General features: G+C 47.9%; 1 protein-coding gene across 3 annotated transcripts; it reads right to left on the bottom strand.

Moving 5' to 3' along the window:
* Positions 1–574: 574 nt before the first annotated feature.
* CTPS1 (CTP synthase 1) lies at positions 575–21962 on the bottom strand. Of its 3 annotated transcripts, none has more exons than XM_075114517.1 (19): positions 21833–21962; positions 21403–21576; positions 20858–21028; positions 20042–20142; positions 18761–18877; positions 17250–17333; positions 16920–17000; positions 15072–15223; positions 13670–13802; positions 12153–12241; positions 11149–11243; positions 10530–10592; positions 9633–9676; positions 8598–8694; positions 6853–6908; positions 6671–6767; positions 6231–6375; positions 3819–3909; positions 575–2289 (listed from the first exon to the last, which is right to left on the bottom strand). In XM_075114517.1, exons 1-18 carry the CDS (start codon positions 21918–21920, stop codon positions 3825–3827), a joined length of 1872 nt encoding a protein of 623 aa, XP_074970618.1. In that variant the 5' UTR covers positions 21921–21962; the 3' UTR covers positions 575–2289; positions 3819–3824. The 3 variants fall into 3 exon arrangements, with proteins under 3 accessions (XP_074970618.1, XP_074970619.1, XP_074970620.1); XM_075114518.1 differs by having other exon boundaries at positions 21403–21580; positions 21833–21961; XM_075114519.1 differs by lacking the exon at positions 21403–21576 and having other exon boundaries at positions 21833–21949.
* Positions 21963–27658: the final 5696 nt, after the last annotated feature.

The raw sequence follows: 27658 nt of genomic DNA, 5'->3' as shown, positions 1-27658 counted from the left end.
TCCTCCCTCGGGGCAAGAGCGGTCTGGGGGGTTTGGCCAGGGTGGAAGCTGAGCCCTCCCCTCCCTGCTCAGCCCCGCGGAGCGCCCCCAGCTCCGGGCACCCTGCTCCCTCTCACTGACCACATAATGAACAGCTACTGCGGACAAGCCGCGGCCCTGGCAGGAGCAGAGGGTGCAGGTGCCAGCAGGCTGCCATCGGGCAGGGGGGAGAGCCCAGGCACAGCGCCCTGCCCCAGCAAAGCCAAATGAGGAACGAAGGAAGAAAGCGCTTCCCTCCCTCCTCACGCGAGCCCGCTGCTAACTCAGGGCGTGGGCTGGGACCCGCCGGCCCCGGGCAGCTCTGGGACGGGGGAGAGCGTTGTTGAACCCACGGCTGAGTCCAGCTTCCCCCGTTTTCTCTGCTGCTTCCCAGTGGGGAAGACCCATAATTTCAGCTAGACTTTGGAAACACATGTCTAAAACCCACTGCAAATACAGCTAACAAACCTTTTCTAGCTTACACTGGATTAAAATTAGACAGTATTATACTTTAGTCCTTTTCCTCCCTCTGAGCTATGTAAGTAATATAACCAGCTCCTGGATAGTTATTTGTTTTATTACAAATAAGCATTTCATGACCAAGTCAGTTGTAGTTTTGGCCAAACATTTCTGGAGAAAGAAAACAAAGTGGTGCTACAGGTAGGGACTGACCTCCCACCCCCAGAGGACCAGCCATTCCATGGCCAGGAGTTCGGCAGAGTTCGACTCGGCTGGTCGTATTTGCATTTGTTATAATTGGCACACACAAAGAACGCTCAAAGCTTTCTGGGCTAAAAGCAGCTTTACAGCCTATATTTTAAATAATTGAGGAATAAAGCAAGATGGGCTGTGGAAAAAGATGGCTTCAGTTGAGACAGGACAGTGCTTAATCCAGTCTGGCATCAGACGGCCCGGAGTTAGCATTCAGCCAGGCTCGAGACACGCAGCTTCTCCCAAACTTTAATGTAAAAGAGCTCCGACCATACAACACTGCAGACGGACACACCTTCGTCCTTATTTCTGAATCACCAAAGACCAAGAACTGTCGCTCACGCTGCAGCAAGGGGCAGGAGGAAAAAAAAGGCGAGTGCATTTCCCACCCCAGGAGCGCGAAGCTGAGCACACGCTGGGACAGCGCACATCTACAGGCTGAGCCGTGTAACGCCGCGGGCGAGTTGCGAAGCCCCTCCCGCAGGAGCGGCACACGTGTATGGCAGCGAGCGCAGGACGCGCGGCTCCGCCGTGTAAGAAAAGGCAACAGAAGGCTCCGCTTCCCAGAAATGAAAAAAGAAAAGCACCATGAACTGTTCGGTCCAAGGCAAATCACAACAGGAGCTTTTAAAAGGCAGCATCTGAAAGTAGTTCACTGTCTTTTCTGTACCTCCCCCTTGATGCAAGGAGTTGAAGTTTCCCAGCCCAAGAAGCAGCACCAGCAAACGCCGGCATAGGAAGGGCTAACGGTAACGCCTCGTCTCAGGCAGCAATGGGCTCTCCTGGCAGCTTTGCTTCTTCTCCCCTCCCACCCCACGATCAAAGTTAATTGCATCCCTGCAGGGTGCCTTACCGCAGTGAGAGCTGATCTGATCGTGTTCCCAATTAACTCTTCTATTCCAGGAAGATTTTCCTGGTTAAAAGTTCATTGCTGGCAATGAATGCACCAAGCCCACCAGTGCCAAATGTTTTTAAATACTATTGAAATAAAACAGAACAAAAACATACACACCCAAAAAAAAGAAACAAAAACAAAAAAAAAAACAACCAGGCTGCATAAAGCTGCACAGACTCATCCTCTGCAGCACAGCTCAGGAACCGAGGGAGCCCCCAGAATCGAGTTCATCCATGTCATTTCACCAGTAAGTAAAAAAAACGCTGAGAGGGAGCAGACAAGCTGGAGAAAGCAACCCACTGTCAGTGTCCAAGATACAAACTGATGCCAGCGTTGCCGTGCGTTAGGAAGGAGCGCGCACCCACATTCTCTCCCCAGCACGTCCAATCCCATACCCGAATTTGCCTTTTTTTTTGCCTCCAAGATGGTGCTAACTGAAGAAAGTGTACAGGTGCGGGTGCTGTGATGAGCTCTCCTCCAGAAATAAACAGAATCTACACAGAAAATAAACAAAGGACAGAAGAGTTGAGGAAATAAAGGGACAGGATTTCATAACGAAAATTATAAAACCATAACTTAAAGCCCAAAGCTGACAGTGTTCAAGCTATTGCTGTAAGAATGCCTGGAAAATCTAATGAAGACTCTTCTCTTCAGCAAAGACCCATCTAGAGAAAGAGAGAAAGAAAAGGAGCAGGAATTACCGCCAGTGAAGGGCAACAGGCTGGAATCACACAGCACACCGAAGTCCGAGCCGCACACACATCACCCCAGACAAACATAACGCGCGGGCCCCAACAACGCTCCTCTTCCCAGGATAAAAGACATCTCGTAGCTGTAGAGGGGCACTACGGCAACATTAAGACCAGTGTATTGCACGCCTAGGAAAGCAAGCTCATTCTAGAAGTCAACGGTTAAATAAAACGTAGGGAGGGAGCACTGTTAAGCTAAGAATTAACTTCAAGCCCTTCCCAGCACTGCCCACGGCCGGTACCAACGGCAAATCTTCATTATGGTGAGCTACTGAGGGCGAGCTGAGCTGGGACGCGTGCCAGCAGGCCAGTCAGCCCGGGAGGGGACACACCGCACAGGCCACCGTCACTTCCCCTACAGCTTATTCATGCGGGGACGGTCTCAATGCAGCACCCAGCCTTGTGGCATTAGGGAGCACGCTGGATACTGCCAGCGAGCCAAAGGTTCAGAATATCTTCAGGAGAATAAAAATTTACAGAGAGGATTCTTCAGCTTTTAGTCTGCTGCTGTCCCCGATCTGGAACAACCCAGCACCTCACTATCACGGCTGTCTTCAGCTCTGCCAAGGCCCAGTCCCATCACCAGGGATGGGAAGCACTTCTGTGCTAGGCTCGGGCTAACCCTCATTTTCACTCTGCAGTTAATTTTTGAAACATCCTTTATATTAAGGAAAGGGGGAAGAAGGAAGAGCTGGAGATCCTTGGTCCCCTGGCATTCAGCAATAAGGCCCCACTCTCGCCTGATATGCGTGTGCACAAATGCTGCTTAACTTCTCCAAAACCACCACACAAAACCAGCTGGAGCAGCGGGAAAAGCAGTACATCCACGATCGCCTACCGCACAATGGGAGAACTCATTGCAGTGCTAAGTCTGCCTATTCCGCTGGTGAGGTTGGAAGGCCGGGTTTCAGTGCCCCGCCCCAAGGCTGGATTACATACATTATATACATCCAATTTTCTGTACATCTGCAGCAGCCTTTACAATTCAGAGCCCAAGTCTACTGGTTTGACAGAGAAACTTGCTGTCTCAAGAGCTGGGGGAGAATGGCTATTTCAAAAATGTTCTTTGGCAAAGGTGAGAGATTGCGCTGAAAATACCAAACTTTCTAAATCCAGTAACCCCTGGCTCAGCTTTGCCTCTATTTTCAGGCATGTGTGCTCTAGTTGGGCTTTGTTTCTTTATTTGAATTTCATGTCAAACTCCTGCATGTATGTTTATACTTTATTAAGTATCAATTTGCTAAGGGACACCCACCCACATCTGTTACACAGACACGAGGTATCATGCATCCCTCGGCACAGCTGGAACACGTGGTGTGAGTGCCAGCACTTTTCATGGTGTGCCAGTTTTCTACCAACTGATGTTAAACATTCAGATGCCAGAAGGAAAGACTGGCAAGGAATTTTTTTCCGTAAGAAAAGAAGTTGAGGTCATAAAAAGTTACCAGGAATCAGTCGTGATTTACTGATGGAAACTTCAACTCTGTTATCTCCAAATCAGGTGAGCTGCTGCCACTCCTGTCGCTGTAGGTGTCCCTGCAGAATTCAGAAAGATTTTGTTTTACAGAGCACAAGCGCTGTATAGACCTAGTTTTGCATCAGGACTTAGCGGGGCTTGGTAGTAAGTACTGCTAGCTGGGGTTGAAAAGCAAAGCACGCAAAATTCCTGGTGCAGCTGTCCCTTTGGAAACAGGGCTGAGTCATCACATCAGTTTTAAGGTCTGTGAATTAAAGTGATTATACATAGAATAGGCATTTTAGGAGGCAAAGTTATTCTAAAGGAAATAGAATAAGTACAAAATAGACCGGTTAACCACCCATAAGCCATTCTATTTCAGCTTCCCAGTAACAGCCAATTGCCTTTAATCCATTAAACAGCTTTTTCACAAACACAAAATAGCTCAGATCGGAAGGGACCTCAGGACAGTTACACCGCAGGGACAGCTACCAGATCAGCCACAGCTGCTCGGGGCTTTACCCAGTCACATTCTGAAATTCTCCAAGGACAGAGACTGGGCAGATTGCACTAATGCATGACTCATCTAATGGTGAAAAGATTTTCCTTACAGCCAGTCAGAACCTCTCTTATTTCAATGTATCCATTATGTCTCATCCTCCCACCATGCACATCTGTAAAGATTCTGTTTTCATCCTCTTGGTAACGTTTCTGTAGGTGCTGGCTGGCTGCTGTCAGGTCCCCTGTAAAGTCTTCCCTTCTCCAGGCTGAACAAGCCCAGCTCCTTCAGTCTCTCCTTGCTGGGCAAGTACTCCAACCTCCTGACCTTCCTAGTGGCTCTCTGCTAAACTCTTCCCCAATTTATCCATGTTTTACTTGTACTGGGTGACTCCAAACCACACAGAGTATTCTAGATGCGGTCTAACAAACGCCAAGTAGAGACATCATCACTTCTCTCCATCCACTGGCTGTGCCCTTACTCAGACAGCCCAGGACGCTCCTCGTCCTTCCTTCGCTGCCAGCGCATGCTGCTGGTTCATGTTCAGTTTGCTGTGCTCCAAGACCTGGTCATCAGAGCTGCTCCCCATCTGCTCAGTCCCCAGCCTGTCTTACTGCAAGGAGTTCCTAGATGCAGGACTCTGCATTTGCCCTCATTAATTCCCATCGGGTTCCTGCTGGCCCACTCCTCCAGCCCACGTCCCTCTGAACGGTGGTCCCATCCTCAAGCGTATAGTCTGTTCCCCCCAGTTTGGTGTCACCTGCAAACCTCATCAGAGCACAACAATGGGACTTGCCTGAAAACGTGGTAAGAGTTACAAGGGCACAGGAATAAAGGGGAGCACAGGCTGGGCTACAACTGCCACCAATATTTTTAGATTATACGATAAATGTGAAACAATTTGTGACCACAATCACAAATGACTCAACAGCAGATAATACTAACTTAAGATGCTGCAGTAGAGAGGAAACTTCAGCTCCTCTGCCATGAGAAGCCATTTCAAACTCAAATGTGCAAAAGTAGGAAATTAAAGTATCCCTCAGCCTTTGGAGCACCAAAATGAGACATCTTCACACAGAAACTCTTCAGAGCACAACTGTTCTCCAGGCATCGACACAGGAATTCCTGTGGTGCAGCTGCAACTGCACCTCAGCCCAGAAAGGCCAACACTTTCCTTTTTGCATTGCTTCAGTTTAATGCATTCAGTGCCATTTCTCTTTTGCATCTAGTTTGGGTTTTTTTTGTTTAGTGCACATTAGCACTCCAGCTACACAAGCAAATCCTCTGTGTTCTCCTCTGTAAGGAGGAAAATGGGTCACTATCAAAGTGATGTTTGTTTGTTGCATATCGCCACGTCTGCTGAGCAGAACTGCAGGGCCTCAGGGAGCAGCAGAAGGAAGTAAATGTACCATTAAGTCTACCCAAAACATTAGCTGCTTTGCAAACTGAGGCAAAAGAAAGCTTAAGTCAGCAAGAAAAAAATAAAGCAAAAACAAAAAAACCAGAGCTGCAACCACCAGGGCCTGTTCTTAAAACCAGCAACAGGAACAAGATCAAGGACCAGCTTCTACCTAGGACTTGTACAAGGAATGTGAGGAAAATCCCAGGAGGTCTCCAGTCATCTAAAAGAGCAGGCCCAGCTGCAGTTTCCCTGAGCGCCTCTGCCTGAGAGCACCAGACCGCAGAGTTACCCTCCCTGCAGTCGGGGTCTCATGGCAGGACAGCTCTATGGCACCACTGTCAGCCTTAAAAGGCAAGGGAAGAGGTTTCCAAGAAAGAGTGGAAAGAACAGCTGCTGCAAATACCCAAAAGTAACTTTGTGCCACGAGGATTCTCCAGTTTATCCTATAGGAAGAAGCACCGCCCTGTGAAAGGTCTGACTGGTGTCTTCCTCCAACCTACCTGGGTGAGAGCCTGCAGCCCTTTTGTAGATAATGAGTGAGTCTTCCTGCAGACGCCAAGAGGAGGCCGAAGTATGGGGGAGATGGCTTAATTGGTCTAGAGAGGAATTCAGGGTGGTACTGAACACCAACGAAGAAAGGATGCTCTAAGAGAAAGAAACAGAAAACATTAACGTCAAGTTTCTTAAGCGTGTGGCTGAACTGCAGTCGAAAGCATGTGATCGTCACGTTGAAGCCCTGATGATGATGAGGAAATGTCATTTCTAACCTGCCTTTTGTCCCTAAAGGGACAGACAGATGTGATTTTTTTTTAGTATAACTATGGATAGAATCATTCTGAGAGCGCCTGGACTGGCCCCCCACAAAAACCACCTCAATTACCCTCCAAACACTCCCCCTTATAAATACCTATCCCCCCAGACTAATTGCTTAAGTACTCACCTTCCAACTCAATCACTTCCATTCGCTCCCCCTCCTCATCCTGGCCTACAAACTTCAAACCTTGCTCTTCAAAACACTTTTTCAATTCTGGATTGACCTAGAAGACCAGAAGCAAAAAAACCCATGATTTCTTGTGTTTGGATTACACAGGAAAGCTCAATGACTACAATAGGTTTTTTTACCTCAAATCTGTGTCTATGTCTCTCTTCCAAGAAATCATGATCTCCGTACAGCTTCCCTACACCAAAAGGAAGACACCTCTCAGACCAAATGCCAAACAGTTCACACGATGCCAGGTTTCACAGAATCATAGAATCATTAAGGTTGGAAAAGACCTCTAGGACCATCAAGTCCAACCCAAACCCAGCACCCCCAGGCCTCCTAAACCAGGTACCCAAGTGCCACGTCTACACGTTGTTTGAACCCCCCCAGGCACGGTGACTCCCTCACCTCTCTGGGCAGCCTGTGCCAGGGCCTGACCACTCTTGCAGTGAAGAAATTTTCCCCAATATCCAACCTAAACCTCCCCTGACACAGCTTGAGGCCATTCCCTCTCGTCCTGTCACCAGTGACTTGGGAGCAGAGACCAGCCCCCCCCTCACTCCAGCCCCTCTCAGGCAGCTGCAGAGAGCAAGAAGGGCTCCCCTCAGCCTCCCCTTCTCCAGGCAAAACCCCCCCAGCCCCCTCAGCTGCCCCCCAGCACACTTGTGCTCCAGACCCTGCCCCAGCCCCGCTGCCCTTCTCTGGACATGCTCCAGCCCCTCAGGGGCCTCCTTGTCCCGAGGGGCCCAAACCTGAGGCCAGCATTCGAGGTGGGGCCTCCCCAGGGCCGAGCACAGGGGCCCCATCCCTGCCCGGCTCCTGCTGGCCACACCAGCGCTGACACAAGCCCGGGGGCTGGTGGCCTCCTTGGCCACCTGGGCACTGCTGGCTCATGCCCAGCCGCTGTCAGCCAGCACCCCCAGGGCCTTCTCCGCCGAGCACTTCCCAGCCCCTCTGCCCCAGGCCTGGAGCATTGCCTGGCATTGGTGTGACCCAAGGGCAGGACCCAGCACTTGGCCTTGTTAAACCTCACACAACTGGCCTCGGCCCATCGATCCAGCCTGTCCAGGTGCCTCTGCAGAGCCCTCCTGCCCTCAAGCAGATCCACACTCCCGCCCAACTTGGTGTCATCTGCAAACTCACTGAGGGCGCCCTTGATCCCCTCGCCCAGATCATTGATAAAGATATTAAATAAGACTGGACCCAACACTGAGCCCTTGGGGAACCCCGCTCGTGACCGGCTGCCAGCTGGATTTAACTCCGCTCACCACAACTTTCTGGGCTCGGCCACCAGCCAGTTTTTACCCAGCCAAGAGCCCACCTGTCCAAGCCATGAGCCTCCAGCTTCTCTAGGAGGGTGCTGTGGGAGACACTGTCAAAGGCTTTGCTAAAGCCCAGGTAGACACATCCACAGCCTTACCCTTACCCACTAGGTGGGTCACCTGGTCATAGAAAGGGATCAGGTTGGTCAGGCAGGACCTGCCTCTCATGAAGCCATGCTGGCTGGGCCTGATCACCTGGCTGTCCTGCACATGCCTGGTGAGCTCACTCAAGATGAACCGCTCCATGACCTTCCCCAGTACTGAGGTCAGGCTGACAGGCCTGTAGCTCCCCAGATCCTCCTTCCAGCCCTTCTTGTAGATGGGTGTCATGTTGGCAAGCACACTGGCGAGTTTGAACAAGTTCATATAAACAGCATCCCTCAGATTCTGCCTCATCTAAAGGGGACCAAATTCATCTATCGCCATTTTACTACCAGAACAAGGTCTTCAAACACTGACCATTCAAGGATGCTTTAACGTTCCCAGGTCTCGCTTCCCCACACCCACCGTACACACACATCATTCCCAGGAAACACTTCCAGAAGAGGTAAGAAATGCTTTACTCATGATTGAGTTCTTGGTTTGGAAAAGTGTTCTTCTCTTGCCAAGCCTCATGGTCCCGCCCATTTGCCCAGGATTATGTTCCGGCATGTCTATGACCTGCAAGAAGCATTCCGAGAGGGTGGTGAGAACATGGGAGGCATAACAGTGCCAGGCAGGCTCTGAAACATTAAATGGGGAAAAAACCCAATATCCATACAGAAAACAAGCAAACCACCCCAAGGAACATTGTCTTGATGAGGCAGACCAACAGAACTAGATTAGTTAGCTGAGTTATTCTAACCAAAGGCTGTACAGAACATACGGAATGTTTGCAAGTATTCAGGAAGCTTTAACATAGGGAATGGTCTCAGTCAAAGCCTGCACAGATCCCACACTAACACTGTGCTATTTATTGAACTAAATGTTACACAAACAAATAAGCAAGTTTACAGAAACAAAATCCCCAAATCAGAGTCACTTATACTTTGATAAGTAACTTTATAAAGTGTTTTTTTGATAACTTTTTGCGTTTTGAGTAGCATTTTAAATTACAGCAGAAGCCAGTCATTACGGTGGGCCCTGGATGAGGCACAGGGAGCCTGCAGTCTACAAAAGGCAGGTTCAGAAATTTGTCTGCAAACGTCCCAAGGAATTCATGTCTATGTTAATTTCTTAGATCATAATTATACAGTTACCCAGTAGAATCTGGATATCACTGAATCTTTAACATTTACTCTGTGAAATCAGTGAGCTTTCAAACTGTTCTTTAAGAAGCTTTTACCTCTTAGAAAACACCTTGCTTTATGAAAAAGTGTAATTAAAAATAAACAGTAAAGAAAATACTAGTGTTTCACCTAAAATAAGCCCTGCAATCTTTTATGAAGCTTTTATGCCATGCAGTTAACTAGGCAAAGGCATTTTCTTTTCAGATTAGTAAATGATGGAAGACTTAAAAGCCACAAGACGAAATGATCCAAGCTCTCAGCTGTACCAACAGGTACGTGCAGAAAGTCTAGCACAGTAAGGATGTTACAAGCAAGTCGCCATAAACTCACCACTGGATGAGAAGTTTTGGGGTCAAATTCTGTCGAGTTAGCATCTGCAACGGAACATCATCAATTAGAAACACAAAGTCCCTCATACCATGACGTGCATTTACAGGACCTCCCCCAGGTACAGCTGCGTCTCGTCCCCACGCTTCTGGCAAGTGGCAACCTTCTCTGTGCCGAGCCGCCCACCTGCCCAGAGCTGCTGCTCAGCCCCCGACAGTGGAAGCAGGACTCAGTCAGTGCTGTCTGATATGAATTTCTGAGACTGCCTAGGGGTTGCAATCTTAGGGCAAACAGTCTAGTGCAATCGGTGATGAAAGCAAGGGTCATTCAGGAAAAGCCCACATTCAACAGCTTAGAGTATTTTTAAATAAAGCCAGGGAGCGGGAAGGGAGCAGAAGTACTCCAATAAACGTATTTTCCCCTACCTTCACTACCAGGGAGACTCAGAATCAAGCTAAGAAACTCAACTTAGCACCCTGCAAAGGGGGTTTTGACAGCAGGGACCTAGTCAATTCAAGCAGTGGAGGTGCAACTGCCTCATCAGCTGAGTGACTCTTTGTCTTAATTCCCACTGACTATAATGGGAATTTAGGATGTCCAGCACACATCGGCACAACTTCACTTAGGTGTTCTATTCAGGAGCTGAACCTCTCTGTAAGCAATAAAAAGTTTTATGTCATTACAAGCATGCCTTACTCCATTGATTTTTATTTGAATACGAAAAGGAAATTGTTCTTCCTTTGAATCGGCAACGGAGATGGGGAACTTTACAGACCTAGAAAAAAATTAAATCTACCTACCAATGGAAAACTAAAAGTTACACGTCTTTAAAAAAATTACAGGTACTACTCAAGCAATCAAAGAAATGACTAAAACCCAGGAAGGGGTCTGTGCAATTACCTTGCCAACCAAGAACACTGCGTGCAAACTCCACAACTGCTAACTGCATTCCCAGACAAACTCCTGCAGAAGGCAAGGCGGAACATGGATCAAGTCAGGACAGGACCACTGAGCCCGTACCGCAAAGCACACACTCCTTCACAGAGCAGTCCTGAGTCAGAGGAAAACCTGGAAGAGACCGACCTTTGCCTTGGATTTAGGGGTCTGTTCACTCTGTAACAAGCCGCTCTGACAAGGTTTAAGCCACACCTCCCTTCCCCATCCGCTCTGCTCACACGTTTCCAGTCTCTCACTATGTCCATTTTGTTTAAATGCAGTCACTTCATGCCAAGATCACCACAGCCTCCTCCGAAACTTGGTCTGAGACTCCTACCCCCTCATTGTAGATTCCATGTAATCACACCCCAGCCAACTCTAATCACTTCACAGCTAACTGCAGATGACGGCTGCATTACCCAGTTAAGCTGAGCACAGATCATCACCTTCCTCAGCCAATTATCTTCAAAATTGTACATTCTACATACTAAGAAAAATCAGTAGAGCTCTTACTGCAGACCAGTTAGGCTGTTATCCAACTTCTTTTCTGTATTTCTTCTTATGGATGAAACATGTTTCTCACCTAAGAAGGGCTTTTTCTGTTTTCTTGCCCAGGAAATAGCTTGAATTTTGCCTTCAGTCCCTCGAACACCAAATCCACCAGGAACCAGAACTCCGCTGCATGAGGATAAAAAAAGATTCCATTCACACAGGGCTCAGCAGCATGGTTCCCCCAGGCACGTACCACCCCCCTCCCATAAAGTCTTGGGCTTGCAAGACCTCACTCCTGAAAAGGGCTTTAAAGTGCCGTGTGTGGCAAGGCCTGTCTGCAGCGCAGTTTCTGTGTGACTTCACATGAGCTGTCACGTAAAATGCCACAAGAGTTTTCAGGGAAACATTTTATAAACACACATTTTACCTTCCCAAAAAATCCCAAATACAATACAGGTTACGATTCTAGAATGGCTCACGTGTTCTGCACCAAACTCATTTGCAAACGTGTCGCCTGGCCAGGCCCACGCCAAGGAAGCTGCTGGCTGCAGCGTCGTGTTGCCCTAACCGCAGGCACATGGACACCAAAGCCCACAGCAGGTTCTTCATCCTCCTGGTACCACCCAAAGCCTGGCTCCCCGAGGGCTAACAAGCCCCACCTGTTCTTATGTTCTGGGCTAACTCTTGGCACTCCTCTGCATCCTAATGCTTTTTCCCTTCTCACACTTTCTTCCTAAAGAATTTATACCACGTTTATACCCTCCATCCTCTCTTTGGCCTCAGTAGCCTTTGCCAGCACCTACCCTTTCACTTTATTTCCTCTCACCCAGTTTCCTCACTAAGCCTGTGCACATCCTCACCTGCACAACCGTCTCCCCTACTGCTGCCTTTCACAGACTCCCTTGCTTATTTAACAATTCTCCATTGTACATCTTATCCTGAATTTCACTGAGAGGTATCTGGGGCAATGCCAGACTGGGCTGGTACAGTGCCTGAAAAAACAGTCTCCAGTGAGGCTCTGAATTCCAAAACTGTCAATAGCAGCAAGTTTATCAGACATGGTACCAAGAAACAGCCAGAGTATAAGAGTCTTACTCAGCACCACACAGCTTCTGCCATGCTTCATGGTATCGGACAGGTTCTTCCTGCAGAGTATCTGGCTCCAAGTCAGCAGAGTCAATATACTGGGAAGAAATCCAAAAAAGGATGATGAGATGCTGCCACAAGAGTGCAAATACAGGGTCTCCTTAAATCTCATTCAATTAAGATATCATTCCTCCCAGATAGCTTGCATTTTTTTCCTACTAGATACCTGCTTATGTGTTTTCTGGGCTAATTTCCTGTCTGCTAGTCAACAAAACCACTTTCTAGCACCATCATACTAAAGATGCACAAACGAAAGCCAGGTTTTTGTATCTTCCCTCCTCTGCAGCTCTGCTGTCACATAAATAAAGCTGATGTCCGTAAGACCCAGACTCACTGAAAGTCTTAATGGAGCACTGCGAGACAGCAGCACATGGCTGTGCAGACAGGAGCAACCACACAACAAGAAAACACTGAATCACTATCTCATCAAATACACATTATTTAATCTTCAAGAGAGACTGAAGAACAAATAGGATATGGTGAAACACAGGTGGTGTAATTAAAGGATGCTATGACCAATGTTACCTATGGAAAAAAACCGCAAATTTTCCAGTTTCTCATCTATCCAGTTTCTTATCTATTCCAGTATCCCTAAACTGAACAGTCTGGCAGTCTGCTTACCCTTTTGAACAACCATTTTTGTCTTTTTTTTTTTTAAGCTTGGAATACTGCTACACAGTTCTTTAACCCAATGGAAGATCTCCATGCTCAGGACTCACAGAACCCCTTCCCCTCCCGAAGCACACAAATCCAGCTGCACAGATGCAAGCACAGAGTTTACCCTTCGCTGGTCTTACTTGTTTTTCTTCTTTTCTCCTCTACTGATTTTGTAAGTTGAAAGGTAACCCAAATGCAGAACAGCGCTGTTATAAAACAAGCACCTACTGCCATGACTTACCAGCTTCATGAAACTGCTGGACATTTAGAAAGTATATTTATACAAAAGTAAAATTTCTGACAACAGATACACGTTTCACCTCTTCAGAGCATCCAGCTACAACCAAGACCCTTAAAAGCACCTGTGCAGCCAACCCAGCATCAAAACCTTAGTAAAGTCTGAGGCAGAAGCATCATAAAACCTGTGAGTACCACAAGGATAACAGCAACAACCCTAAAAAAAGATCACTTTCAACAACTGTCAGAGAAATTAAAGCAGTCAGGCCCCTCCTCAAATATATCTACCGCTCCAGCACGATTCAGCGCGTAACAGAGCACTGAAGAGTTCCCATCACTTATACAGACACGCTGGATACCTTATAGGATGAACGGCTGGTTTGCTCTGAAGCTGTTTTACACCTGATAACAGATGTTTTGATGCTGTAATCCAAGGACACATTTAAAGTTCACTGGGTGAATCAACTTGCCCTTACTGCCTATGGGTTTGTGAAAAACTGAATTAAGATGGGCAGCACCCGAGGAGGAAGGGAATTTTAGTTTGGGGTTTGGTTTTTTTTCCACACCCCTACCTTAATGTCAAGTTTGTGGTTGATGGCCAGTGCAGAATGCTCCAGTGCTTTAATGACCGATGCGTAGGAGTCTGAAAACTTGGTGTATTTGCCAACAAGTGCAATGGAGCATGTTTCAAGGAGACGGTCATACCTAAACAAAAACAAAACACAAGGGTTATTCATTACTAACAGGAAATGGGGGCAAGAATCACATTCCATTCAGCTTTTCAAGTAATATAAACAGTTGGGTTCTTGAAAGTCTGTCCAACTAAAGAGATGATGACTTCGGAAGAGATGACCTTTTGTAACAATTATGATGTAAAACATCAAGGCAAGAATAGAAGAAAGGGGGAAAAAAAACAACAGAGAAAAAGAGTTGCAGAAAGTCATGTACAAGTTAACTCATCCCTCGTTACACTGAAAAGCCGTTTTGAGTAGATCCAGACTGCCTTTTCAGGAAGCTGTATTAGATTCAAAGACTGCAGTAAACTATTAGGAGAGAGGATCAAAGCACAACTCTGCATATGTTCACACTGTACAGCCTCTTCCCACACTGCGCCTGACCATGTTCACTTCAGCAGCTAGAAATACAGAAAGGACTTCTACAGTCCTAAAGTCGTTCTGCCTACCCTTTCAGGCCCCAGCGTCTGGCAGCAGGGGATTCACACAGCATTCTTGGCTACAGCTAAGAGATTGTTTAAAGCTCATTTCAAAATTGCTAAGTACCTTCAACCAAGCTGGTTACCAAGGGTTTTCCCTGTCGAAAGATAGTATTCTTGACAGCGGTGGCTTAGGTCATGCATATAAAGGGAAGCTTTATATTAAAATTATTTTTTTTATAAGGACAAACATTTTGAGGTTTCAGAAAGGTCCCAAACGCCAAATGAGAAGACTCAGTTCACTATTTCCCCACAAACATGGAGTCTATTCCCCACAAGAAAAAAACCCACTGTCCTAACAGTCTCAGACAGAACAGTTACAAACCAGTTGTTTCACTTACTTGAAAGCATACTCAAAAGGTACGTTTTTATTGACACCCCTGATAACTCCCACATATGCCCACAAAAGGATTTCAACACTTTGAAATGTCACTCAGTTTTTCTGTATACAAAGGGAGGGCAGAGCTGTCCACCTTTTAGTTACTTCAAACTGGTTTTGACACAGACCGTACAGTACCAACACAAAATAAGGAACTCAAAAACATCATTTTACAGGATTCTCATGTTGAAATAATTTTTTTTTTTCAAAAAGTTAAACATCTAGGAAGAAAACATATTTTGCAGTAAAAAAAAAGAGAAAATTAAAAAAAGAAAAAAAAAGGAACGCTTGAGGAACATGAAGTGACTCTTGTCACCTAATAACCAATGACCAAGAAGAGAAACTAATCTGGAGAGAAACTATGCCCAGCGGCACAGCTCACCTGTCAGCCATTTCCTTCCACTTCATGAGCATCCTCCTGGGCTGCCTCTCAATGGGAAGGTCAAGCCTGTGTCTGAAGTAGTCGACAACTCCCTGCTCCTCTAACAGCAGAGGAACTCGGTAGATAGAAGAGACATCATGAACACAGATGACCTGTTCATAACATACGAATGTCATTAAATCAGATCCAAGTGCCTGTGCAATTATTTTTAGGCAGATATTCAGACAGCTTCTGTCTCTAGCAGACAACCATGTGACCACCTAAACTTCCAGGAAATAACACAACACCACATGAATAGCTTAGTACTGGTTTTCACATACTTGAAAAGGTCATCCTTCCACACCTCCCAGGTATTAGTGCTCACTGGAGCACCTTGGGAAGGGCTATAACATGATAACCTGGCAGTAAGAATGGCAGCCGCTACCTGAGTTATGCAGGTACATAGAGAGGTTCAAAGAATGCTTTGAAGAGACATCGCCTGTGATCAGCCTTCTTGGTAATCCTAAGTGAAACTACAGTTAAACTGCCCACCAGCCCAGCTTCCCCGTTTCCCACCGTTGCTGTTCTTAACAAGGGCTCCCAGTTTGATTAAAGCCCAAGGAAATCTGTGATCTCAGTACAGCAATAAATTTTACAGGGCACCCTTCATCAAACTTAGGATTAAACAACTACAAGCAAAGAATTCTTAGGTCAGTGAGGAATAGCTGCACCAACGGTTCCAGTTGACGGAAATGGGCTCCCTCAGAAAAGGAAAGGCGGCTCTGGACAACTGTCACCTGTCCATCAAGAATGAGACTGTACTTTAAGGATCAAAAAATATACTGGCATAATTATTTTTAAATCCTCGTATCTCCTGAGTCAAATGAAAGCAGAGTTCAACACGGCACCAGTAAAACACCCTAGGCTGCAAATTCTCCTCCTGTATAGTCAACAGCATCTACTTCTCAATTCAAGTGCAACTGCAGTCAATTTTTAATGTAAAATTGCATTAAATTTCCCGGAAAGTGACTGACAAGAGCCAACTTACTGTCAGTTCCTGGCCAACAAGAAGTACTGCTGACACATCGATATTATTGCCAGCTAATTCTGAATGCAATACTTGAAACTGCTAGACTCAGTTTGATCTCGTCTTATAGGAAATAAAAATAAATTACTTGACAGAGCCTGGAATTGTGAAGTGATACTCCGACTTTAACAAAAAGACATGATTTTTCAAGCTGGATTGGAAAGTGGCAATATTTAGCCTACAGACTGATTCTTTCCCAAGGTCTACCTTAGACTATGCTATGCAGACTAGTCTCAGTATAAACAGAATTCCATGCTAGCACAATTTTTGCATATCACAGAACATTTGAGTGAAGCAATGCTTCTCTCAAATACCATTTCAACTTTTCTGTGCAATCTCTCCTCATTATTCTCCTGCCCAAGACTGCACATCGCGAAGAGAGGAGTGTACGAAATACATTCCTGTATCCTTTAAACCTAATTTTCAGCAACTCCTATTTGGCCTCTAAATACTGAAAAGTCTCCTTCTTCTGTATTCACAGAAGGAATGTGGAAGGATAACTAAGGTCAAAACCAGCTATTCAGAACATACCATGGATTCCATAGAATTCTCTAAGTCTACGCTAACTACCTTATAAGAAAACCTGTGTGCTGGCATAAAAAGGACTGGTTTTGCAACAGTTACAAGTGTAAGGAATGCAGGCAAGACAGAGCAGCAAATGAATTATGCAGCTAACAAAAGGCACGGCTAGAACAAAACCGCTACACTCACATAGAACCCACTCAGCACTTGACAAACAGCTAGAATATTTATTGCAAGGAAGCGCAGACAGCCATCTTTACCTGTTCTGGTTCAACATGACAGAACATGGAAATCTTTTCTTTTACTGAGGTATCCAGTGGAGTGGAGCACCTGCAAACAATCTGACAGAACAGGAACATCGATGTTGTGAAGCAAAACAGAAGTACTCAGACATGCATGTAACAAACCTCTAAAAGAAGCTGTCTTGCTGCAGCTTCTGTGACTTGGGAAAAAAAACTCAACTCTGTTACTTTTACTTCTTTACTACCAATACACAAGAGCTCTCAACCCAAGCACTATTCAGGCTAGGAAGTTTTTTGCAATATGCCAGGACTGTGTGTTTAAATTCAAAGCCATGCAGCAAACCTTACCAGATCTGGTGAGAGACCAAGACCTCTGAGTTCACGAACACTGTTTTGGGTGGGTTTAGTCTTCTGCTCTCCTGTAGAGCTTGGCTAGTCAGGGAAGAGCAGAAGTTGATATATCAAATTATGAGGAGATGTAAACAAAGACCCATCAGGCTAACCGGGACCCTCCACACCATTCAGCTTGTAAAAACTTTGACCCAGTTCTTGGGGAATTCACATGAACTCTAAATACCTCTGCACGCTATCATTTTAATCTCAAAGACTGAAAGCAGCCAGTAGAAACCAGACTTCAAGTCTGTACAGTAGGTAGGTATGCATTATAGTGAGGGGAGAGCAGAGATCCTAAGGTTTTTATCCACTTCTCCCTCCAAATGCCTAGTATTTTATATTTCTGATTTTTTTCCTCTGTAAATCACCTGGCCTGGACAGAAAGGGAAAGACAGAGAGAGCAGAACGAAGACTGATCTGCACTCCAGCAACTCTATCAAATCCAGTTTTGAGACAAGGAACACTCCTGCTCTCCAGTACTGTTAACGTAACCACGGAAGAATTTTTTCAGCATTGACTGCTGCAGTAGAGATCTTTTTCTTTGGTTAGGCTGTAAATTGTCCCCAAAACCAGGGCAGATAATACAGATGAGGTTGTATCAGGCATTATACAGCATAAAACACCTTCATATGCTTTTGATATTAACTGGAGTTCACCCCATCTACTCGGCACATACGGAAATTTTGTTTTTCTTTGTGATTCCTAGTTAACTGATTCTTACCATAGCACTACTGCATAACACCTTTCCTTAGTTGAATCTCTGAACCAAGAGCAACTGCCGCTCGGATTGTTACAGCTCACACAGCAGTCAGATGTGAGAGTCTATGAAATTACTCATTAAACACACATTAAAAATATTGTCGGGGGGTGGGGGGGGAAGTATCGTGTTTTAAAATGCAATATTATGTTTTGACATTACAAAAGTAACCCAATCTACTTCAAGAGTTCCCGCTAATGGAAATCTTGGGGCGGGGTGGGGTGGAAGGGGGCAACCAGCAACAGAACTACTGAAGAACTCCAGGAAGAGCTTGGAATATGATCTTATTAATAAGTCCAAATGGCTGCAGAGTCTGGCTGTATCACTGAGTTTTATATTAGCTCTGCAGAAATGAAAGGCTATGCAAATGAAAGGAAACTGAAAGTTTTCAGCCCTAGAAAGCAAGTTCACTTGCAAAAGGTAGGAGACCATTCCATAGCAAAAAGCCGCAGTTAAAGACGCAAAACTGCATTTGCTGCAATTCCCAACTATTTAATACACATTTACACACTTCGGAAAGCTTCTCTTCACTTCTTGCAAATCTCTTTGAATATATAACCATGTATCCTCTGCATTTCTTCCAGAAGTTTCTATATATAGAAATACAAATATTACAGTACCTACAGCTACAGCATTTCAGAAACATACATTTAGAAAGCAAGGTTTGGACTGGGGAAGGCCCTGACCACCCAACATTTTGGGTCCTTACCTGGGGAACTAGACTGACATGAATGTTACAAAAATTCTCTCTTTTAGCTTTGAACTGGAACTGGCGGAAAGCTTCAATGAAAGGCATGCTTTCAATATCGCCTACCGTCCCCCCAAGCTAAAAAAGACAAAGACATCTAGAATTAGAAGTTAGCACCAAAACACCATCTACTGAATTTGTATGCTAAAGCGTACTAAATCATCTCCCCAGCACCTCCCTCCAATGCCCTAAAGGAACATCAACACGAATATGAAAAGCAGGATTGGCCAGTCATATGTACTACTACCACAGCTTCCGAACTACCCCAAGTATTATTCTACCTTCATGATTTCCCCCAAAATCAAAAAGACAAAAGAAAAACAGCTTCTCGTTTGGGCAGAAACTCTCCAGGGCAATTAGCTTTGCCTCTGTTCTCTCTTCAGGGAAAAGATTTAGGTGTTAAAATTATTGTTTATGAACATTAGGTGGCACCGAGAAGCAAAATTTCTGTTAAGTTTTAGTGACTATACAGAGCGGGTTTGGACACATGCAGGAACAGAGACACAAGGCACTCCTTGGAGCGCTGACAGCCTCCCATGTGCTGTCAGACAGTACCTCCTAGGTACTTCAGGACCCAGGGCTCTGAATCCTGGAACAGAAACTGGCACTCAAGCTGCAGAGAGAGCCCTAAGTCACCACGACCCAGGCACTCTGGCAGGTTCCCTCTCTCCTGTGGCACATCCTGCGTGGCAGCTCAGAGCACCGTCCCAGAGCCTTCGCCCTACTCTCTCTCCTCTGGCAGCAGGACGTCCCACGCAACACACAGGAAATGCACAGTGGGGTTTGTCACCGCTCACTTGTGCCGTTCGCTTTTCTAGGTCTGTGCTTGAACTAGTCACTCCAAGGCTCCCTTCACTGCTAGGGAGGAAAGACAACCGCTTCCAGCGCATGATTTACCCACCCTCCCTCTTTCCACTACGGAAGAAGAGGGCACAGCGTGACTAACTCAGGCTTAAAACAGCTAAAATTCATTCTATAGACTAATTCACATTATACTAGAGAGCAAAGTATCTCAAAACTATAACTGTCCAAGACCTACATCCTTCTACATGTCGATTCAGGCACAGAGCATTCAAAAGATGAGACCAACTAAGTGAGGCTAGCAAGGGGGGATTTTTAGCCAACTCAACAACATGCAAAGTTGAATATTACTGTAAAAAAAAATGTACTATGCAAAATATGCATATAGTTCAGTTTACTCCATGCAAGAAGCAAAACTATTTTTTTTCAAGAGCGACAAACCTCAATCACACAAACTTGGGGTTCAATGCCATCTTCATCTACAGGAATTTGTGCCTGCCGCATTACCCATTCTTGTATCGCATCAGTGATGTGAGGAACAACTGAAAAAGAAACCCAGGCAAGGGTTAAAGCCCTCTAACTCATTACAGAGCAAATTCTTGAAATTAACTATCCAGTTCTTCCCATATCATTTCAACACTGATTTGTGTCTTTAAAGAAGTATGCATTTTTGAAGTTGTTATTCTTGGCTGTGATTTTCCAGACAAATGCCTTGGCAGGAAATGCAACCCTGCCTCAATTTAAACACACGTAAGCAACGTTCCCTTCAAGCTGCAAGATTCAAGTACAAACAGTTCTTTGCCCTAAGCAGAGAGAGTTACTCTGTTTTAAACTGTCTGTGAAAGTCGTTATCCAAGTCAGCTGTGGAGGATGCTTAAAAAGGGAAGGGACTGATCTGATCCTCGCTGATCTTTTGGGTTTTCTAATGATACGACAGTTATCAAAAGCAATAACAATTTTAACCAGCTAACAAATAATCCACAGCTGCATTAGTCTGAAGTCTGTCCACATTTAGTATTGGCTACAGTGGACAGCTGGACCCAAGTCTAGCATACAGTCCCAACAGCAAGGTGCGCATCACTGCACCTGCACTGGTGCGTCTTCTACTTCCCCTTTTCAAAAAATAAACAAAAAAACATCAGAAAGAATACATATAACAAAGATAGGATATCATCATAAGGATGAAATGCAAAAGCACCAACCAGAACAGAAATACAGAATACATTTCTAAGCATCAGAAATGAAGCTTCACGTCACCTTGGACAGTTTTGCCTAGATAGTCTCCCTTCCGCTCCTTGTTGATGACATACTGGTAGATCTTCCCAGTGGTCAGGTTGTTGTCTTTGGTGAGTCGGATGTCGAGGAAGCGCTCGTAGTTACCGAGGTCCAGGTCCACCTCCCCACCATCATCCAGCACAAACACCTCCCCTGCAGCACATGGAAAAAGGCATACGCACACATGTCATGGGGAAATGGCTGCATCGGCAACTTGTGGGGTTTGCCTGTCACAGCCAGAAGAACTCCGTGTAAGGAAACACCTTTGATTGCTACAGCTTAGGAGCGGCTAATAAAACTAAAAGCCATATATAAGGAGAGGACTATTACACCGAGGACTGAATCCCTCGACCAGGCAGCAGCCACAGAAGACCCGGGAGCACATCTCTGCCGTTCGCTGGCGGCACCATCGGCCCCACCAGTGGGCCCGGAGCCGCCGCCAGGCTCGGCCCACCGGCCCCTCGCGTCGGGCCCGACACAAACCCTTCCGCCAGGCCAAGGAGCCGGCTCCCTCCGCTGCCACTCACCGTGCTCGTACGGGGAGAAGGTGCCAGCGTCGATGTTGATGTAGGGGTCGATCTTGATGGAGGTGGCATGCAGCCCGCAGGACTTGAGGATGGTGCCGATGCTACTGGCGATGATCCCCTTGCCGATGCCCGAGATCACCCCGCCCGTGACCAGGATGTACTTCATCTGCCTCGCTGCCTGACACCGACACCGCCTCAGCGAGGGCTCTGCCCCGGCGGGGCAGCGGCCGACCCGCGACAGCCCGGACCCCGCCACTCCTGTCAGCGACACCCCCGCCCCGCCATCCCCCTCCCCCCACAGAAACTGCCGCCGCAGGCACGGCCCGCGCCGAGCCATCACCGCCCGTCCCTCACCCCCCACGCGGGGGTCGCGTGGTCCCGCCCGCCGCCCCCCCCGGTTACCCGCATGGTCGCGCCCGCCGCCCCTCACCTGTGCCCGCGGGGCGGCGCGCGGAGGGCGGGCGGAGGGACGGAGCGCGCGCCGCTCGGCTGCCAGCCGGCTCGGCGGGGAAGCGCATGAGGCCGGTGCGCGGCGGAGCGCAGGCGCAGTGCTCCCGCGGCGCCTGCGCGGTAGGGGGAGATGGGGTGGTTGCCGCGCTCCAGCGCGGGCGGGACGGGGCGCGGCACTGTGATGGTCACGCCCTCGCCACGCCCACGTCCCTCACCGCCTCTCTCTTCAGCGGCACGCACCGCGCCCGGCAGCGTTCCGGTGCCGGCGCCGGCAGGTCTTGGGTCTGGCCGGTCTCCCGTCCAGCTGCTGGCGGCTGTGGTCCCGCCCATCCATCAAGGACGGGGGGCTCCGGCGCCGCTGGGTGTGAAGGAAACAGCCCCGTGGAAAGCTGGGTGGGTGATGGGCAGCCCGGCAAAGCCCGCCCTTGGCCAGGGAAGCAGTGTGGCAGCTCCCGAGGGCGGCTCAACAACTGGACGGAGCCTGGGGAGGTTTGACCCTGTGAGGAAGAGGGGGAGGATTCGGCCACCCTTCGGACTGAGTGCTAACAGCTGCTCGTTGTATGCCAGGGAAGCAGAACTGAAAGGAAGTCAAAATATCAAAAGATTTCTTCAAAATAAATTTTTCAACCAGCTGGTGTGTTTCTTTAAGTTGACCTTCCCGTGTTCCAGCTTGTGCCCGTGGCCCCTTGGCCTGGCGCTGGGCACCACTGAAAAGAGCCCGGCCCCATCCTCCTGACACCCGCCCTTCAGATATTTATAGGCATCGATGAGATCCCCCCTCAGCCTTCTCTTCTCCAGGCTGAACAAGCCCAGGTCTCTCAGCCTTTCCTCACAAGGGAGATGCTCCAGCCCCTGATCACCTTCGTAGCTCTCCGCTGGACTCTCTCCAGCAGTTCCCTCCCCTTCTTGAACTGGGGGGCCCAGGACTGGACGCACCACCCCAGATGTGGCCTCACTGGGGCAGAGCAGAGGGGGAGGATAACCTCCCTTACCCTGCTGGCCACACTCCTTTCCATGCCCCCCAGGACACCGCTGGCCCCCTTGGCCCCAAGGGCCCGGTGCTGGCTCAGGGTCACCTCGCTGCCCCCCAGCACCCCCAGGGCCTTCCCAGCAGAGCCGCTCTCCAGCAGGTCCCCCCCAGGCTGTGCTGGTGCGGGGGGTTGTTCCTCCCCAGGGGCAGGACCCTGCACTGGTTCCTGTTGAATTCCCTGAGGCTCCCCTGGGCCCAGCTCTCCAGCCTGCCCAGCTCTCGCTGGATGCCAGCACAGCCCTCCGGCGTATCAGCCGCTCCTCCCGGCTTGGGATCACCAGCAAACTTGCTGCGGGGACGCTCTGTCCCTTTGCCCAGGGCATTGATGAACATGTTGACCAGGACTGGACCCAGCACAGACCCCTGGGGAACACCACTAGTTACGGGCCTCCAACCAGACCCTGTGCCCTTGATCACGACCCTCTGAGCTCTGCTGTTCAGCCAGTTGTTCCAGAGCTAGGTCTAGGTGTCCCAGCTTTTCCCATTTCACGAGTGGGGCATAAGTTATCTGCCTGTGGTGACTGCTTTGTGACTGAAGGCAAGTCTTTACTCTCAGAGGTGTACGTAACCGAAATGTGAGCATCTCCTTTTAGACACGTAAGTCATTTCCCCAGTGCCTAATTAAGGCCTCAAGGGTTGCATATCCAGTGGTTCTTAAGAGATAACTATACTCAGACGGAGCTATTGTGAACATTAAATGGTGTGGAATAACAGTGACCCAGAAAAGTCAAATCACAAATATCTCAAGTTAAGCAAAATTACATCAACTTTTTAAAGGAGAAGTGAGGCAAAAGTTATGCCCTAATCATGGAACTCAACAACAGCAAGTGCAAGGTCCTGCCCCTGGGAGGAACAACAGGGTTTTTTTTCCATGCTAATTTCAAAGCACAGCACTATACCATCTAGAGTGAAGAAAATTAACTCTATCCCAGCTAAAACCATGACAGATCCCTTCCCTGGAGACATTCACACCCTGCCTGGACGCAGTCCTGTGCCCCTGCTCTGGAGGTGCCTGCTCAAGCAGGGGGTGGGACGGGGTGATCTCCAGAGGTCCCTTCCAGCCCCCACCAGTCTGTGATTCTGTGCACCAGAATGATAATTTACACAGCGGTAGCAGATGCGCAGGAGGTGCGGCTGCTCCACCCCATCTGTGCTGTGCAGGGCACACCGATGCAACATCTGCAGAGAGCCATAATTCACACAGATACAGCTGGTTTGTGTAGCACTAACACCGCTATGTACCGCAAACCACAAGGAGCAAACTGAAATGCTGTGCAGAGCATGTGTGTGAATGCTACCTTTCACTTGGAGGAGTACACAAAGCCTCCCGTTGACAAGATGGAGTGTCTCGCGTGCAGCTGAAGTGCCCGGGCCGTCCCTGCCTTTGAGTACCTCTGGAAACCATCGCTGGCTGTTTTTTAATATGGAATCTTGCAGGCAGCTGAAAATCAAGACACAAGAGTGTTTTCCATCTGCCCTCTCCAGAGTCACCCTCAGTTTTACTCTGTGGCTGCTGAAATGGTGATGATATAGTTCCTAGTGCCACCCAAATGTCCACTAAGAGGCTGCTTCAGTGGTGGAGGAGGCAATTCTCTCTTAGTAATGGAAGAGTGTACTACCTGCGGTACGACACTACTCTTTCTTCTGTAGAAAAGGCTGTAAAAATCGCAATTTTTTCAGTTTCTCCTGACTAATTCCCATAATGTGGATCAAAGCTGCTGCAGTGGTCAACCAGGCCTTGGAACACACTGAAGAAGCTCTGCCGTGTGCTGACCACTGGATTTCACCTGACGTTTCATTGACATCAGCTTAGCAGGGGTGTTGTGTGGTCATTGGCAAGTAGCAAGCAGAGTGTGCAGTATTTGATCTGGGGAGAAAACCTCCTTTTACAAGTGGCGTCTATCCCCGCTTCCACACAGCAGGACGTTCCCCTTGGCTCGTTTCCATGTGCAGGATTAATACCGGCTTTGTGTGAAAGCGTTCAAATCCTTTACTGAGTCTACGTTACCCTGAGTAACAGAAGGGGTTGGGGCAGATCTCACAAAAGGTGCAAACTAATGTAGGAATAAGAGGTGTATGAGGAAGGTGCACGATGTGTTGCAAGTTCTGTCATAGCTCCTGTCCTCTCATCTTGCCCAGCGGGTGGCTGCGCGGTGTCCTCTCCCGAAATGCCCGCTAGATGGTGGGATTGAACAGCGAAAGAGGAGTTTCTGAAGCAACAAAGGGATGCGGCCAGGTGACACGCGTGGGGACCTCAGAGCTGCCCTGGGACCGAGCACCGGAGCACCACAGCGCCTGGCGCTCGGCAGAGCCCTTCTGGCAGAGCCTCTGCGGTGCCGCCTCAAACTAGCTGCGGTTTGTGCCGCTGGGACTGAGGAATTGTGACCCTTCCGGGTAGGTCTTGATTCTTTCAGGCAGGGTTTCTTCACTTACAGGCCTCTTCCTATCGACTTTTTCTCCATGAAGAAGAGGAGTCTCTTTCCTAGGAAGCAAGGAGCGAACCGACCGAGGCTCTGCGGTGCTCAGCCATGCTGGGGAGGAAACGCTTTGGTCAGGGGACTGTGACCTGGCAAGAAAACAACAGTGAACAGGGCTGGCTGAGAACGGGGCAGCTCATCACACAAAAGGGGGTGGGTAGGCAGAAGAATTTTTGCAAATGTAGAAGGCAGCGTGTGCCGGGGATTAAAGCTCTCACGTCTGTATGGTGAAGCCTGTGCTGCCTTTGGACAGGGTGCTGGACTGAGACCAGCTCTCCATCCTCACTCCTGGGAGGTCACGTCACAGTTCTGTGCCTCAGTTCCTCCTGTGGAAGGTGGAGTTAAGGAGTCTGACCCTTTTGGGGCAGTCTTTTGATATGTACAATGAAAAGGGCATTAGAGTTCTGTGTTTTCTTTACTGACTCTGCTGGTGGCTGGTGAGCCTGTGTCCTCCCCACCCGGACTCACAAAGAGAGGAGGCTTTAGCTCCACTCATGAGCCTGGCCAGCGGCGGGGCTTCAATCCACACTGTCGTGTTTCCCTCATCTCAATTAGAGTTGCAAGTCCTCCATAAAGCAAAGTGAGATCTGCCAAAGCCAGCTGCTGCTCAAGGGGCTACGATGCCGACTGAGCTGCTGGTCACTGTTTGGCCAGCCTGGTGAGGGTGCCGCCTGCAGGCTCCCATGTTTGCAGCAAGACGCATGCAGATTTCATGCATGGAGATGTTGCAGGCCCAGAATAAGATATTTTCCTTTGAAAAAAAAATGAATTTTCCTTCTCTGAGGGGCACTGTGCTGGTAAAAGCTTTGCCAGACACCTTCTTTCTGAGGAGAGAAACCAGACAGACCACCTGAAGCCTAAGGGATATACTCAGCTCTTCCAGTGTTCCGGTTTTCCAGCTCGTGCATTCTAGAGAGGCAAGGCCAGCTGCTGCACAGTCTGTTACGGAGGCGTGCAAGGACAAGAGGCAAGTTTATCAAGATCCTCTTCTCTACCTGCATGACTGACCAAAATTTAATTACATCTTCTCCCAGGAGAGCCAGCTGGTCCTTGTACTTGAACCATGCGATTTAGGTTCCCTATCTGAAGTGCTGTGACAGGTCTGCTAGTCCTCTTGTCCGGTAAGTTGCCTCTACTAGTGACCAGGGAAAGCTGGTACAAGGACTTTGTAGTGAGTCATCCAAGAAAAAGAATGATATAGTGAAAAGAGACTTGCTACCCCCAGGCAACATGCCAGTTAGATTTTGCCCTGAATCATCTGCCTTTAATGTTTTTAGCCTGTCATATTTCCATACAGTCATTTACATCTGCCTCTTTAATGTTGTGAGCTTGACCATCTGGGGGATTTCTCTGGATTTCCCCTGTCCTCGCACTGGGTCTTCGTGCCATCTGGTCCAGACCGGGATGCCACACACACACACTGCTAATTTAACATCACTGCTATTAAAGTAGGTGGGACTGGTGCATAGGAGACTTGTGTGTCACAGGAAACCACTGCGAGGAAGCGATTCTGAGCAGAATCCCAGAGGAGGTTTGGGGATGTGAAGTTACACTTCTCCCTAATTCAGGATATTTTTGTGGATGTGCCAAAGACTGGAATTTTATTTAAGCGCTGGTTCTCTGCCACATGGCTGTGTAAGTGTCCTGACAGCTCACTGACCCCAGAAAACAACCCATCTGGAGCTAATTTGGAGTTCTGGTAACACGCTTTATTATTTCTGTACCCATCTTTAAACCTATACTGACAATATTTGCATTGTAATGATTGAACTCTCTGCTTTCCCCTCAACACCTGCCTAGCAGTAAAGGTGATTTCTGGATAACTGGAGAACATGGAGACTTCCCATTCCTCTGGGAGTGGTCTCACCTCAGGGCAGGTTTCAGGTCTATTCAAGGCACAAGGGAGCTGCTTTTTCCCAGCGGTACAGGGAAGATTTAGAGTGCTAAGGTTGAAGAAATACCTTGTAGGGACTATCATCAGCCAGGCAGCTCTGAGAGGAAGTTGGGTTCTCCCACAAGTTTGTAGATGCCTCTTTGAAGGTGGTGAACTTGGGATGAAGGCACTTGGTGTTTCGCTGAAGGTCACCTAAGATTACTTGCAGAGTTAAAGGGTGAGATCAGATCTCTGTGCTTCACTCCACAACATAAACCTGACAAGATCATGCTCTTGTGAAGAGAACAGGTGACACACACTCTCACCCAGGTGTCACTTTCCCTCAGGTTCTTTTGCCTGTAAAAAAGGGAGCATGCTCCTTCCATTTTAGGAGCAGAGCATATGTGATCATCAGCAGGAGAGAGT

Source organism: Phalacrocorax aristotelis, chromosome 20, assembly GCF_949628215.1.
Source record: "Phalacrocorax aristotelis chromosome 20, bGulAri2.1, whole genome shotgun sequence".
In the NCBI taxonomy this organism is placed as follows: domain Eukaryota; kingdom Metazoa; phylum Chordata; class Aves; order Suliformes; family Phalacrocoracidae; genus Phalacrocorax; species Phalacrocorax aristotelis.
The sequence above is the reverse complement of the archived record's forward strand: the minus strand, read 5'-3'. Positions and strand labels throughout refer to the sequence as shown.